Source organism: Helicoverpa armigera, chromosome 18 (genome assembly GCF_030705265.1).
Source record: "Helicoverpa armigera isolate CAAS_96S chromosome 18, ASM3070526v1, whole genome shotgun sequence".
NCBI classification, from domain to species: domain Eukaryota; kingdom Metazoa; phylum Arthropoda; class Insecta; order Lepidoptera; family Noctuidae; genus Helicoverpa; species Helicoverpa armigera.
Genome location: NC_087137.1, coordinates 10,356,939 through 10,374,243, shown reverse-complemented (window position 1 = coordinate 10,374,243; position 17,305 = coordinate 10,356,939). Strand labels below are relative to the sequence as shown.

At 34.6% G+C, this 17,305-nt stretch overlaps 1 protein-coding gene across 2 annotated transcripts in view; it reads right to left on the bottom strand.

The window, feature by feature from the left end:
- LOC110379869 (Ig-like and fibronectin type-III domain-containing protein 2) overlaps nt 1-17,305 on the bottom strand; it is a 159,817-nt gene that overhangs the window by 58,079 nt on the left and 84,433 nt on the right. For both annotated transcript variants that reach the window (XM_064039025.1, XM_064039026.1), the window contains exons 4-5: nt 13,650-13,713; nt 2,110-2,179 (exon numbers count right to left, since the gene is read on the bottom strand). In XM_064039025.1, the coding sequence (XP_063895095.1) occupies nt 2,110-2,179 (70 nt within the window). In that variant the 5' untranslated portion in view covers nt 13,650-13,713. The remainder of the gene's footprint in view (nt 1-2,109; nt 2,180-13,649; nt 13,714-17,305) is intronic.

Below are 17,305 nucleotides of genomic sequence, written 5' to 3'. Positions count from 1 at the left end.
TTGACATAATAATTTATATGGATCTAAAATCTCTGATAGCAACACAACCGAAAATGGTTAAGGTTTGTCTGTCTGACAATTAGTATGAGGTGAACCAAGAGTGTTTGAATATTCAATTGTTTTATAGGTTCTGCGAATTTGTAAGATGACAATTGTATTAGAAGGAGTCAATAAATGGACAGATTCTAAGAAATTACAATAAACTTTATTAGATACTATTTTACATTAATTATGAGATTCAATGACAAGATTATTTCAAATAAACATTCAAAATCAAAAGCGTTAAAATCTAATGTAAAAGACAGCTAATTAGAGAAACATGGTTTATCAATAATTTATAGATACTTTTCAATACAGATAGTGGTTGCTTCTCTATGAGATAATTTATAATCAATGACACTGTGGTCACTATAAAACACGACTTCAATTCAATTCAATTCAATGATAGCATGCAGTAATAAATCCGCTTCAAACTCTATTAACACTTAACAGGGAAGGGTACCGAAATAAGAATAGGTGAAAAATTAATGGATTTCTGACGAGAGAGCTTTTTAATTTTCGTTTGATGCGAGTTTCTGTACACGGATTATATTTACAGCGGTTTTATCAACGTTTTTTGGTAGTTTTTTGGCTTATGTATGTAGCTGTGTGTGGTTTTTATTTTGGATTTGTTTAATGGTATGTGTATTTTTAATGGTTTTTAAATACAGGCATATATTTGTGTAGCTATGTAATAAAATTGTGTCTTTACATACTTAAATAACTATGTGTACAGAAATATAGCAATCTACTATGTTTTCAGCTGATACACACAATACACATTAACAATGTTTTTTTTTGTTCCTGCCTTGAAAGAAATATGAGAGGACGAATTATTTCAAATATAACACTTTACGCAGAAGATCGAAAAGACAGGGGGCTGACAGAGGTAGTTACGACAAGTATATATAATTGTTCAGTGAGGTTATACACCCACTTGTAATATAGTGGTTAGAGGACAAGGCTATAAGAAAAATATTTGTATGGATATTCATTAATAAAATAAATCAATCAATGACATTTCCTATCAACAACGTGATGAATCCCCAAAGTCTTTGATTCTTATTATTTATTCTGGTAAGTATAGACCAGTAAATCATATAATATTGCTTGGTAGCTACGTTGGCAAGCCACCAAGAGTAAGGTTTCCTACAACACGATTTATTTACTCAGCAGAGGGTGAAATCGGGTAGATTAGACCACGAGCGACCGATATTTCATATTAGTTTACCTGGGTTTGAAGGAAATACCTGGGGATTTTGTTAAGTTTTATTTGTATTTTTCATGGGCTACATTTCTGACTCTGATCGTCACACAGAGGTATATTTTTATATTCATATTTCACTGGCATTGTTCAATTTGTATATTCTATTTTATATCTTCGAAAGTCGTACATAAGAACAAAAAGAAACTTAAAATTAAGTCCACATGTCTAACAGGAATCGAACCCAGAGTCAGTTCAGTTCACCAGTCAGTCTAGCAACTAGAAAACCAACATATTCATTATTCAAACCTCATAAATATGCAAAAAACTATTACCACTCCAAAAAAATTCAACCAAAAAAAGAACAGTTTACCCAAATGTGTATGAATAACATCGATATTTGAATCGAAAGTTATTTCTGGTAGCCGATATTCCGTTTACTAATGCATCGCTCGGTAGCCCCTTCCGAATCACTTCACACGTATGAAATGAAAATTCCGATATATCGATACTGGTATCTGTTATGATATTGCCATCATAACAGAAAATCGTTTCGATTCTCGAACTAATTCCGCGACAGGCGTTTGTTTCAATCGAGTTGGGTGAATCGATTTGAGTTGCTCGTTTGATTTTGGTAATGGTTGAGAGGAATTACGTTGAAAGACACAAAGCAAGAATAATAAGATTATGAAGATTATTATGCAGGGGCTCTAACACAATTTAAAATACTAAAATAACACAAGACCACTATGACTTCAGTAATACAATTTAATTATCTAATTGGATTAGCTAATGTCCATAATTTTGTGTACATAACTGCATGCAAATAAAAGGTTTGTATATGTGAAAGTTAAAATATTACATACCTTCAGTGGTTTCTGCGATAGCGGCGGCGAACAGCGCAAAAAGCGCCACCCACCACGTCACCCGTCTCATCTGAAACAACAAAATACATTTATAAGAATACAAAAACAAACACAAATAGGATGGGATGAAATGATCATCATCATGAACTCAGTAGATCCGTTGTACAAATAATGAATATGAATTATAACAATCTATCCAAAGAAACACGTTATTTTGATCCAAGATCTATAAAACACATGATAAACAAGGCGATATCATAACAATATCGAATTCACGTACAATATCAATAAGCTTTTAAGGCTTATATTTCTGTTTAAACAACGCAATCTCTCCATTTCTCCCCCTGGGATACAGAAACATGGAATAAAAAGGCCAAAGAAGAACAAACAACTCAAGTAAATATGCCTGTTCAAATGTCTTCTCAAAATTTAAATTGTAATAATATAGAGTTTCACTGTTCCCCAGCTCACCCCTCAATTAGTCCTGTTTACAAAGGTGGATTACCGTTATTCAATGTTTGACTACAGAAAGGTTCGTTTTATTTGTTTTACATCTATTGTACACGAACTTCAATATTAGTAGTCCTAAAAACCCAATTCGCAGAAATACTTTCACGTAAATTGCTCACAAAAACTAACGTAAACAGAATCAATCACAACGCTCGTACGTGTATTTGTTCGCCATATTTCATATTACTACAATACTTTAGTAGCAAATGATCCGATAAATCTTACTCACATAGCATTGGGCTTCCAAAGAATTTTCGAAGAAACGTAATAAGCCAATAACTCCGCAACCCTTTTGATAGTATCAAGGGGAAATTTTCTTTGGGCCACAAACTCGCTTTTCAAGTTCTCGACTCACAATTTTCTACAAGCATTTTATTCGAGCATTCGCAGAGAGCGCTACGAGACCGCTACGAGAGCGTAATTGCTACGAGACTACGGGCTACGCCATGATTGCGCGTCGGACCGCGCTAGCGGTAAACCGACAGTTTTATATTAATTGACTTCTTTGTTTTATTTCACGGGAACACTAACTTTTGACTGTCGTTGGTTAAATTTTGATGACACGTTTCAATCTGCGGTTTTACTGACGCAATTAAAAACTTTTCAGTGGAACGGACGATTGGTAAGTACTAGCCATTAGTGGGTAAGTATGAACATTAAAATTTGCAGTTGTAATGATATGAACGGGGGAACGAAGATTCATATTAATTAGAGACGTTCAGTAAGTGTTCGCGCTGGTAATTAGTACGACTGGAGAACTCGGTGTCCTCAGTTGAAAGTCGTGTCAAAGTTGTGTTTAATTTGCGTTTAAAAACTCAACTTTTGCAGGGAGACGTCGCAATTTTGTTTTTGTGAGTTTTATTAATCATGATTAATTATAAATTATTACGGGTGAGTTTGTGAGGTTGGATTTGGGGGGATGATCAATGAGCATAATTTATTCAACTAAATAATTACTCAATTTGAAGGTACGAATAGACCAGTTTATTCGCATACCAATATAACCACTGTACAATACTGCATGGAGTGCAAGGTGCGTGCACAGTTGGCCACATGGTACTTGCGTTTCAGCCATTACAGGACGGTACGGTTTTATGTGCAACCAACCGGTGTGTTGTGTTGATACAGACTGGGTTGGTTTGCATCATGGTAACATTTATTTACTATCGAAAATTTGTACGACAATGCCACGCAAAAACTACCGATTGTATTTTGATGAAACTGGGTAGTAATGAGTTTTTACCGCGGCATAACATATAGGGCAATTTTTTATCCGAGTACGGGAAGTAATTCCTTCCTGAATCAGGTGAAACCGTTAGGAGAAGCAAGTATATGATAATGGTAAAATTCCACCGATATGAGGCAATATGCTTGTAACTAGAATCAAACCTGTTTATATTTTTGACGTTCATAAGTGCTTGTAAAAGCCTAAATAGAACAAATGATTTGAGTTTGACTGTATGCTAGATCGAGTAGACCGGGACAAACATTACTGTACGTCACAGTGCCAGTGAATTTCGCCTTTACAGCTACAAACCGTTAACTTCCCGGTTGCGTTTAGTCGTCAAAACATTCCCCGTTGTGTTCCCCACGCAGGGTATAAGCGGCCTGATTACAGGCTCTCCTGTTTATACGTGAATAATTAACGCTATACTGTGCCCGTGGATCGTTGCAAACGTGCGTACTTGTACCGAAGCTGGTTGGCAAGGAATGATTTTGTTTTTGTTGATGGATAGGTAACTTTTGACGTTTGTATGTGGCTTATGTTAAAAAGCTAACAAAATTGAGAAAAATATATAAATGCATAGTTACTTTTTAAAGCAACTTGGTATAAGAGGTGGCAATACTGTACAAAATTTCAAAATTATTATAAGTGTAAGATAAAATATCATTTTGGGGTAAGGACTGGAGGATAAAGATACATTGTTAGATAGCATATCGAAGAAGGTTTGCAAGTTACTCTTTATCGGACAGTGTTAACTAGCTCTTACTAGGTATGGGTAAGCTTACTTATACAAACTAAAGTTAAATCATTAGTGCAATATTCGGGTCGAGTCTTATAATGTTACTGGCATTGTCAACAAGGATTTTCTTGCTAATAGACTCAAGTCCGACTTTGAGGCTTGCGGAAGCCATACGTTTGTTACTTATTATCTGGGACATTACATGACATAATAATTAAAGTAAAATTTTATTACAAGTGTGTATGTGTGTGTCTGGCTGATATTTTTAACTTCGTGACTGACCTATTTATTGGGAGACTAGTTTCATCTAGTATTTCGATCTCCGACAGTCAGCTTAAAGCTACTTAAATTGGAATATACACCTTTAAATACACTATTCATGTTCTAGTCTAAACAATTTGAAAAGTAAACTTTAACTATATGAAACTTTTGTAAACGCAATTTTGAAGACCCTTTCAGCTCAATTTTCGTAATTCTTAAGCAGAATAAAATAACCTGTTATAAAAATTTAGCCCGTGCGCCTAAGTGATAGTACTGTTTTGTTGTTTGCTCCGTTAAAATAAATAAATAAATTTTTCTCTTTATTTTGGCAATCACGTTAATTCACAGATGCGTATTTAATGACAACCATTCCTTATCTTTTGCTAAAATATATCTAGTAATAATCTGTCTGTCTATGAAAAGGCTTGTGGCTAAGGTACAATTACAGCATATACCAAAACAATAGAACAGAATACACAATTCAGTAATACGATTACTCACATCAAATAATTTACCTACTGAAATTACCTCCTCGAATTCAGGTGTACAATTTAGTTCTGCTAGCAATAGTACCCGCACACTAGAAACTAAACAGTCGGCCGACATTTGACACAGTGCATCATCTGCCTAGCCTTTTCCCAACTATGTTGGGGTCGGCTTCCAGTCTAACTGGGTGCAGCTGAGTACCAGTGTTTTACAAGGAGCGACTGCCTATCTGATCTCTTCAACACAATTACCTGGGCAACCCAATACCCCTTGCTAAGACTGGTTGTCAGATTTACCGGCTTCTAACAACTCAATGACCCGATGGTAACCCTTTTTTTTCTCTTTCTCTCTCACAGATTTCAGTCGGTCTGATACCGTCTAAATACCTGATCTTCGTAATGTGTATACTACTCTTCATCTTCATACTGATTAATGACCCCAAACAAACTATCGGCCGACTAAAAGTTTGCAGTGTGCGGGTCTAATAGCAAGGGTTCAATGCAACGACGACCGTAGCCTATAAAGTCTATTTACTATGGTCCTGGTGTATTGTGTTGTCTCTGGCTAGGGGAATACCCGTGACACTGGTGCACCGATTTCATTGGTTACGTTTAATCAGCTGGACCGTACCTTTGTGTGCGTGTGTGCATATAAGTGTGTGTGCAAGTGAACGACACGTTTGGGGTATGTGTGTGTTTGTGAGTATGAGTGTGTTTGCAAGTCATTACTTGGCCCTGTTACGAGTAAATGAGTGGAACATTCTAGATTCAAATTTTCACACAATAATGCTATTCTTAACAATACGTAGTAACCATTTAGTAATGTAGTGACAGTAGTAAAAAGCTCGTGATATGACTAACTTCTGTCGGTGGTTTCACCTGCACCCTGTAGGAACTATTCTGCACATAGTCTCATAGTCTTTCTCCATATACATATGTCCTATTTAATAATGAAAGAATTTTTCAAATCCGTTCAGTAGTAGATTCTGAGATTAGCGTGTTAGTAAACACAAACTCTCCAGCTTGATAACATTAATTAGTGTAGATTTAGTAGATTATATTAGGCAAAGTTAATTAATGAGCGCTGAACCAATTTATCACTTGTGACGTATTTTTTGTGGCAACGTAGCTAGCTTGTCTTATCTTCTTGAATTAATTTGTAAAAAAGTCATTTTATATTAATTATTATAATGTAGTAATAAGATAGTATTTAAAAAGATCAGCACTTGGTGAAGATCAAGTTTACAAAAGACAGCGCCCAAAACGAAGGCACTATTTACTGCAAACTACTGTAAAAAATAATCAACTCTGCCTGCTGGAAGAGATTTCTCATGAAATAAGCTGTGCCTATGTACCATGTGTTCTATTTTTCTTCTTGTCTGTATTCTGTGTACATGAACTTTTAAATAAATAACCCAACCCATCTATCCTGGTATTCACAAAAAGGACAAAGTATAATTCTGACGTGAAAAACTTACTTGCAATAAACGTCTTTGAATTTGTTGTAATAACATAAGGGAGTATACAAGGGTGGTACATAAGGGAGTATACAAGCGTAGTATATAAGGGAGTAAGCAAGGGTAGTACATAAGGGAGTATACAAGCGTGGTATATAAGGGAGTAAGCAAGGGTAATATATAAGGAAATATACAATTGTGATTAGGTTTGACACTCCCGATATATTAGGCCAAGTCTGGTAGAAGCACTAGTTTACCTTTGTCACAATACTGGGTAAATTGAATCGCCAATACCAGTGGCAATTTCAGCCGTATTGCTAATTAACTAAAGTTGTGTTATAATTGTTATCGAATTATCTACGCCGCCATTTTAGATGTTCATACTATTGAGTAGATACAGTTGTGGGTATAGATGAATGTTCAATTTACTGTTACTGTTACAGCCTTTTTATCGTCCCACTGCTGGGCACAGGCCTCCTCTCACACGGAGAAGGATTGAGCATTAATCACCACGCTTGCACAATGCGGGTTGGTGATTACAGACTTTATAGTCCAGGTTTCCTCAAGATGTTTTCCTTCATTTTTTATCAGCCATTGGTGTCCAAGATATACTTAGAAAGTACATACAAACTTAAAAAGTTGCATTGGTACTTGCCTGACCTCGAATCGAACACCCTCATACTCGAGAGGTTGGTTTACTCACTAGGCCACCACGACTTTGTTAAATTTATTTACCTTCATATTATAAAGTTTGTATGTATATGGATGTTTTTTGAGACTTTCTCACGGAAACTACTGAATGGATTTTGATGAAACATGGCAGTAATTTTGTGTACATATGGGGAGAGTAGTTCTTACGGCAAAGGCGGCCCCGGTTGGCATCGTGGGATGAAGCTAGTCCAATAATAATAATGTTTTAAGGGATACATAAACTTTATATAATGAAAAAACTGCAGAAAATACTTATGTAGTTTTCATACATTTTATTGTACCAAAACCTGCAAATGCTTTTCTTTATTTGTATGAAATTAATAAATAAGCTTCATTCGTGGAATCTTTCCATAAAAAGAAGTACTGAAAAAATAATCTGTATACTACTGATGTAACAAAATAAAGCCTACATTTTGAAAATAAACTTCAGTAGAGAATCAAAAGGAAAACAGAAAGAGAAAATAAAAGCTTGTAAAAAGTAGTTTCATTTAATCCTAAAGCTCATTTTCTGTTTTTGCGGTTAGCCGACGCAGCCGAGTCGAGATGCAAATGTGTATAAACCTTTATGCTAGTTACTTTTTTAATTAATCGCCATGACGACAGTAACCTACTTATGAATGAAATAATTAATGAGAACAAAATTTAATTTCATAACTCTTCACGTAATCAACACTAATATAATACAGAGGAAATTTTCGTTTGTTTGTGCTCCGAAACTATTGAAGTGATTTGAAAAATTCCTTCACAGTTGTAAAGCTACACTCTTCCTGAGTAACATAGGCTATATTTTATCCGGTTACGAATAGTAGTCTGCAGGACGCCAGTGAAACCACGGGAAAACGGCTAATACTTAAAATAATAAACAAGAAAAATATTTTGTTAATTTCCTTGTTTGTACCCTGAAGACTCCGAAAATACTGAGCTGCTGCGAGCAGTACTTTCCAAGGGACGCAAGTGAAACCGTCGGAAAACGGCTAGTTATCAATATTAATCAACTTTTGAGGTTTTACTTCGAGAATCCGCAAAACCATAGTATCGATTTACATGTAGGTACAACGAAAACGCATTTCGGATTACGAAATACCGATAATAGTTGGAATTCGGTTTCGAAATTAATATCGTATACTGGTTTGTCTCTCAATTATATTTCGAGTTAATTAAATTCATTTCAGATATTTAAAACATTATTAATTCGTAAATGATTGATGCGAGTCAAATGTTTAATTACGCTAGAATAATTTGTTTATTTAAGATTACATTAATTTTTGTTTTTAATACATTTTTAGCCGAACATCATTGGTAGTCGTTACGGGTAGTCAGAAGTCAGCAAGTCTGACAACCAGTCTCACCTAGGGTTATTGAGTTGTTCGGGTTGAAGACGTCAGATAGGCAGTCACTCCTTGTAAAACACTGGTACTCAGCTGCATCCGGTTAGACTGGAAGCCGTTCCAATAGTTGGGAAATGGTTAGGCAGATGATGATGTGTTATGTACCTATTTATACCCATTTTGTTATTTTTCCGTTTAATAGCGACTAGTTGATTTGGTGGTAATGCAGTTGCTTGCATTATTCATGTGCATAAAGAAACAATGGTAAAACCCCCATGGTAAACTGACAGCAATTTACATGAATGTCTGATGTGCCGTTGAATCACTTTGTGTTAAATTATAGTGTTTTGTGTTTTTTCTGAAATTAAAATTTTACCTGAGAGGCTGACTGAGACTCTCAGACTCTCAGGTAAAGTTTGCAGCATATAACTACACTACACTGTAGGGAATATAATGCTGATATGCTTCCAAACAATGCTTTGATTTTTTTGTTTGTTCATCGGGTCTAAATGCACTCTAACCTGCGCACTCAGAGATATTTAATTGTTACTTAACTCATTTTAGTGAAGGATTTCTTTGAGTAATCGTTAAATGTCTCTGAGTGCAGGGTAATAACAACAAATTCTAAACCGCCTAAAATAACGAGGTATTTTCTTCAAAATAATAACAAAGCACAAAATTGGGATAAGGGCAGCAGGAGGACGATGAACGAACAATAACCTAGTCAATAACCAAATGAAATTATCAATCAGTGCATATCTCTTTATCAATCAGTATGATTCGGTGCGTTCATAACAAAAGACACAATGTAATCGAAACGGCCGCCATCTTGGCTTATTTACCGGTAGGTACTGATTGCGTTTACGTTAGATATCCGATAGCTTTACCGGTTTCAATCATAAACGATATTTATTGGTGACGGTTTTTTGTGTAGTACCTATACGGTTTATTGAATGTTTGCATAAAGTTTGACGTTGTTGGGGCTTTTTTAAAATTATGGTGCAATTAATGAAGCAATTTTTTGACGCTTTTTAGAAATTGTGTTTTTTTTATTGTTTTACTAGAATAGTTTTTTTTGTGTTGTAAATATCTATGTAAATAAACAGCCCATCTATATAAATAAAAATGAAGCACATAAAAAAGTAGAATTTACAGATATTGAAAAAATATTGGGAAAAGAAAAATGATGGAATTTAGAACCAAAAATCTTAAAAAATTCACTTTTTAATAACTTACTTTCCGAAAGCAAAGATTATTGTTCACCATATCTCAGCTTGATCACATATTATACCAATGGGATTAATCTCACCGAGGAGTTAATAACACAGCTTGTAATTTAACTAAAAGCCTCATTAATGTACCACTTCAATATAAATGAAACTAATTTATTTAGGAGCGCACTTGTAGATACCAATCCCAAATAGTTTGTAATCCAATCACTGAAATATGCTGCAAATCATTTGCTATCCCAAATCCAATTCAGTTTAGTGTTATCTCTATTTTGAACCGTGTTGAATGGTAATAGAGTTCAAGATCAATCGGTGAGAAGAGGCCAACAAAAAGTTCTGTATTACGTATTCCGAGGGCGTTGGGTTGAAGCTTAGAGCGTTTGACACACGGGACACGTCAATGCAATGCGTTTTCTTCTTTTTGCTAAAGGTATATACATATAAAACCGCCAGTCATACATGACATGTGTGTATAAGTGTCAAGTTTATACTTGTGATTTGTTGAAAATATAAGGTAATTCTGGCGCAAAGTAATTCCACCTGTTTTTTATTTTTATTTTTCTTTATTACTGTTGACAGCTTGACTGAGATTCTTCTGCTTTTTTGTCTGTCATGAATCTTTTCGTTGTACAATACAGATATTGAGATCATACTAAGTTAAAATTGTAAAACTACATTATTTACTTCATTAACAAGTTTGTGGCTCAACGACAACGTAAGCCATGTAAAGTTACTTTTGTGAATAAACATTAATTTATTTTTACTTTTTTATTTTATGTTATGTTTGACGATGTGTTGGTGCACCTTAATGACGATGTGATAAAAATGCATGCCTAGATTGGCACAAGTTTTCGCATTGGTGTTCATGGCGGTTCCGATTGGTTGAATGATCCAAGGCTTGAACTAACGAAGAGGTGTGTAGAAGGTACTTGGATGACACGGAATCGGTCCCTACCCGATAAGTACGGTTTTAGGGAGTAGGGGAGAGTGGGGGAATTACGGACGCGGGGTAAATACGGACTAGCAAGTATCTACTCATTCAATCCCCCCCGCAGCAGCCCGGTGCTGTCATCTGTTTCTTTCCACCATTTTAGTGCCACGCAAAAACTTACGACAGCCGGCTGCGCACAGTTTCAAAGGTAGGTAAAATTTCAAGAAAAAGTGAATATTGATCTAATTTTTAGTGTTTTACAATTCGAGGGACAGGTCTGTATATTAAGTGATGGTAAAAAGTGATATTTTCTATGGATAGGTTTGTCAATGAAGTTTGAATCGCCAATGTTGTTTTTTTACGAAACCTTTTCATAACCGACAAATTTCTCTCTTTGATTTAAAAATACCCAGTTAGGTTAATTGCGGACAAGCCTCGTGGGGTAAATACGTACGTCCGCAATTACCCCTAATTCGATAAACTATTATGAAATTAATCAATAACTACTCATTTTTAAATGCCTCGGAAATATATGTTATAAGAAAAAAATCGAATCATTACAAAAAGCTGTACAAGAAATAAAAAACCCGTGGATAACTTTTCGTCAGGCGGAAGAAAAATATGGTATTCCCAGAGCTGGGTATTTGTTTGACAAAGTGAAAAAGGGCAGTGTTTCTACAATACCAAAGAGAGGATAAAATCCGTTTTTAACGATATGCAAGAAAACTAACTTAAAATCTTGATTAGAATGTTGATGTTGAAATGTTGATTACTTTTGCATTTATTGTCAGGAAGTGATCCTCCCACCGAAGACTGGATTATGTGTTGAAAGTGTGGGTAACAAGTGGTCTCATGAGAACTGCACTGCAGGAAGTTCTTCTAAAGACTTTTGCCAGTGATTTTTGCTAGGTCTACCTAGTCCGTAAATACCCCATGCTGTCCGTAATTAACCCAGGGTCAGTCCGAATTTACCCCGAGGGCTACGGGTAAATACGGACTGACAAGGTTTTGTTTTTGCTAAAAATATTATATTTATTGATTGGTCTCGTATAAAAAGTATAATTGATTTTGTAGACAAATAACTAAAGATTGATAATTAATAAAGACAGACTGATTATTACTAATAGGACGAATGTTGTGCGTTATTTCCCTTCAGCGTCCGCAATTCCCCCACTCTCCCCTAAGCCTAATTCCGTTTTGTGATACCGATGAGAGTTTCGATAGGGAATTGATATGATTTTATAAAATACGGTTTGATAGAGGATTTTTTGTCAATATTTGCGTAGCGTTTTCTCAACTATGTAAGGGTCGGCTTCCAGTCTAACTGATGCAACGGAAAACCAGTGTTTAACAAGATGCGTCTGTCCCTTGGTAAGACTGGTTGTCAGACTTTCTGCGTTCCTGGGTACTCTAGGGACCTCCAGTTTATTGTGCTTTCCGAGTCACAATTTTAAAAATCATGCTAATTCAACTGATAATTAAAATTTTTACATGGTTTGTTCCCTTATTATAAAATTGGATATTTAATATCTTTTATCTGGTCTGAGGTATACAATCTGTAACACAGCTTTCTCAATAAATCAATTAATTAACCTGAACGACCCCTATAAATAATAATTTATTGGAGACTCTAATCTGGTAATCCAATCCCAAATTAAACAACTTATTTATGAAATATTGTTGATATTTTATCGCAAATCGGCTTTTATAATTAGTGCTATCAATTTCTGTAATTAACAAATATTTTCAAAATATTTCAAACTTAATTAGAAATAAAGAGGTTGATGTTTACCAAAAATATAAGATAAAACATTAATATTCCATTATTTGTATAGTTCTTTCTATTTATTTTGACATTAACTGATTCTGTTAGTCTATCACGCTTTTACAGTTTGTTATCATATTAGCCAATTATTTAGTTAATAAACTGAGCTTCTTGCTTTGAAAGACTTTCCATGGACTTTCTTGGTGATTTTTCTCTATGAGAACCACTTTTTGACACCATGCAAGAAGCTTTTTTTACTTGCACTAAATCAATACACTACTACTTTGCTAATATTTCGAAAGATATTTTTGTGTACTAAAATGCGCCAATGGCCATTTTACCTACCATAATAAGGTAAAAGTACGAGGGTATTTTAGAAAATAAATGATGGCCTTCAAGTCTGACAGTATAACTAAATAAATATATTTCTATCACGATAGCATAAATAATTCAAGCCTTGTCCGCCATGAAATATGGTGGCCACGATTTCAGGGGGTGAATAAATAGAAATTGGTTTCACAGCTCATAATATTTCTGTACTTTTTCCTTTTTTACCGACTTCATAAAAGAAGAGGATCTCAATTCGAACGTTTGTATTTTGTTTGCTTGATGCTTTTTTTACGTGAATATAGGTAGAATAATTTCAGGTAATATTGGCCAATTTTAAACATCTTTTAAGTGTTAGATAGCCCATTTATTGGGGAAGGTTATTTGGCGTCTTAAAGGTGACTTTTTTATAAGGGCTGTGGGTGAAACCTAAATCTTTTATTAAATAGATAAAAAAGATGGAAAGATATAGACACTAGTAACTATATCTTATTCCATTGCAAAAAGCTGCTCCTTAATCACGTAATTGATCCACTAATCTATAGATTAACTAACATTATTGATAGTCTTACCTTTGGTTTGGGGTACGGAACCCTTTGGATTCTTATCAGCTAGCTTGCTGGTCGCATACGAAATCTGTAACAAGCACATAGGATACATTAATTATAAATATTTTATTTATTAGCTCGCTAGTATAAAATGGGATAATATAGTACCTATTAGCTTCCACTAGCGCTTTCACCAAAGTCTAAAAATAGAAACTACTGCGCACCTGGATAAAAAGTAGCCTAAATCATTCCTCGATGAATGAGCTATCTAATGAGTTTTCAAGTCAGAGTGATTAGTTCTTGATATTCCCAAGTTCAAACCAACTTATAAATAATAAAGATACATTGCTATATAAAATAGCTAATATTCTACCTATTTATATAAGGCAACATTGGCCAATTTCCTCCCAAAAAACAACAAGAATTTCCATCACGTTTTTCACGTTGCAACTTCGAAAGTAAAAGCTGAAAAAAGCCAAAACTTCCTCGTACAAGTCCGTGAGCGATCGCCCGTCAAATATTTAGCCTTTGGGAGTACCCTGTACCCTGTCACCGGCCACCGGGCAACTTTGAGCTCACAGCGGAATACCAAACTAAGTCCGAAAGTCCGACTTAAAGTATTGATGTAACCTGTTTGGGTCAACGGAGTGCGTTTCCGCACGAAACACAAACTGTCATGTTGCTGTCAGTTATATTTGACAGTAGTGTCTTCCCGCGCTTTTTTGGGGCTTCCTTAGGGAACTATTTACAAGCATTGATAAAATGTTTGTTGAGTTTTAACACAGGTTGAAATAAATAACTTATTTTGCCCTGAACATATTATAGATTTTTTTCAATTGTTGTGCTATGCATAAGTAACAAATATGATTTGCACATATTTTAAAAAAAAGTAACGAAAAGATAGAAATTATTAGAAATCTTATCAAAATAATTTGACAGTGAAACGTAATTTTGCTCAGTAACACAATTTTCAGTAAAAAGACTTGTTACAGAGTTATTTTGAACTTGTTTCAATGTAAAATAAGAAAATATTTCGACGAATTGAGAGCCTTTTGTGAAGTCGGTTAAAAATGAAAATGATTTTATACAAGTTTTTTACCAAATCGGAAACTGTTGAGTATTCACTGAAATATTATTATTATCTAAATCTGTTTATTATGCGGTGGAGCGTTATAAACAGATAATGTTATAATTCGGGAATTTCTGTTAAATGGAGTAGGTATGGTTTTGGGGTAGGTAGTAAATGCTATTTTTGACTTAATATCTTATTTCCAAACAAATGTGTTATTTCTCACTCAAACAGTAAAATAAAATTATAATATTATTTCAGTACAAAATAGGACACTTAAAATCGTAACTTAACTTCTGACAAAGGAAACTTAACCTTAAAAATGACTAAAAGAATCCATAACTTGTCAAAGCCATTTTCTTTTCCCGCCATTTTCCGTGTACCATAAACGGCGCGATCCGTTCCAAGCACAATATTTAACACGATATTGTGCCCCGGTTGCCCATACCGGCTGTTTACACATCCCTGGAGCAGTTCCGACATGTTAGTGGACGTACTGTGGTTCCAACACCGTTTATTTCATGCTTTTTATGTATTAAACATTCTTATAAATGTTTTATGTAATGACTAGAAAACAAAGCGCGGGAAAATTGACAGGTAAATTTTTCATCTGTGGCTAGGTCATAGACAATTTGTTAAGATAGTGAACCTCTTTTTATGTTTTAATGAAATTGAATAGGTGAGGTTTTATGTTCTTCATAAAGTTTCTTCATAAACCTTTAATATTTTCGCTTTTCTGGCTTTCTTAAGATATTTTTCTTAGGCTAAACCCTGTAATGCGGTTTTCGCTAGGAGTTTATGAGGTAAGTTTAATAAATAGTGACGGTGTTAACTTGCGGCTACTTTGCGTACCCCTTGAGTGCCGTGCTTGTTTCTAAATGTAAATCAGCCCCGAGATAACAGTTTTCTTGTGAAGTAAATTATTTCGAAAATTGAGCATTTGTAAAGCTATTTTAGTGTCTTGGAAAATTTTATCCAAGCCATTCTTAAAATTGGGGAAGTATTTAAGAGAATTATGAAAGGACATTTTGAGGCTAATTGATTGTTTCCTATCTGAAAATATATTTTGCTATAATAGGTCCTCACTGAAATTTTAAAGGTTAAGTGGTAATATCAACATAAACGACCATAAACAACGGCCCATAATTTTTATCTCCACCTAACTGAGGCATAAAATTAGCAACATAATACTTGGCAAAGTTCGACGAAGGCCGACATCACCGTCTAACTTTGCGTCACTAAGTTGAGCCCTTGTCTGAGAACTTAGTCTGCAAACTTAAAATATTTCATTTCTTGCCTTTTCGCGCCGACAATGACGGTCATAGTCATTTCTAAAAAAAAAACTGAGACTGGCGTTGAGACCTGCGAAATTGTATTTGAAACTCCTTGCTAAGTATTTTTTTCGTATATTCAATTTGAGAAACGAATGCTTACTTACGTCTTGATTCAAGCAGACATATTTGATAAAATTCTCGATTCAAATCTAGTTACAGAACGAGAATGACAGGATTTAAATTCGTGTTCCGAATTTAAATTCAGGTGTGAGTGGGAGTTTAAAGTCATTCAGAAAAGGAACTCATGGCAACATGATTTCGAAACCATTCGTGTTTCGTAAAGAGAAGGATCGTTAAAATAGAAGGGAATTTTGTAACTAGAGAATATTGTATTTACTTCTATATAAAACTTAGTGTTTCCACAAAAATATAAGATTCTTTTAAATATAATTTCGTTGTATAATGGCTTATGAATGCTTCTCAACTTTGTTGTTTCTCTAAACATTTTACGACCATACTTTCAGCTTCTTTTTGTACAATATCACACAACATACGCTCCCAAGTTGACAATAAGTTTCAATAAAATCCTTAACTTTGCGGAGCGGCGACAAATCGCAGATACATAAAACATACTTATGTTATATGTATGTAGATGTCAATAACTTGAAATATATGTTATTGGAGGCTTTCACGCGCCATCAATTTTCACGATACCGTAGAGGTTACGTATAAGTACGCTAGCTGTGACCTGCGGTTTTGTTCGTCCGTGACTGAAAACCGCAACGTTTTAAAGTTTTTTAATACTACATGTGCTTTTACTTTAAGTCGGCTTTTACGGAATGTGATATTTAAATACACCTACTTTTACTTTACTTTACTACTTTACTTTACTACTAAATGAATATTTTTTTTTATGTATAAATAGATTTTAATAAATGTGTGATTGTGATGACACATAACTTCAGTAGTCACTAGTTCTCGTCAAATAACTTTGCATTTCTGAAATCAGCTATTTAAACACATGCGCAGTAGTGTTGTTTAGTATTTTTGACTAAAGTGATGTTACTCTAGTGCAGTAGGTAAAGTCATCATACCTGAACTATACATAGGTAAATATTTGTCAATATTTTAATACTAACTTCAGAAAATACTGGTCGCCATCTTGGATTTATACATATTTGTGTACATTTACCGTAACTGGTGGATTGAGGTGGTTATGAATTATTTCGCGCTCTATTTCACTTGATTTCGTAATGGCTTGCCGTTCATAATACCAAAACATGTGTGCTAGCGTTTATTGTGCCAATGAAGAGTTTTTCTTGAAAATATAATAAGTA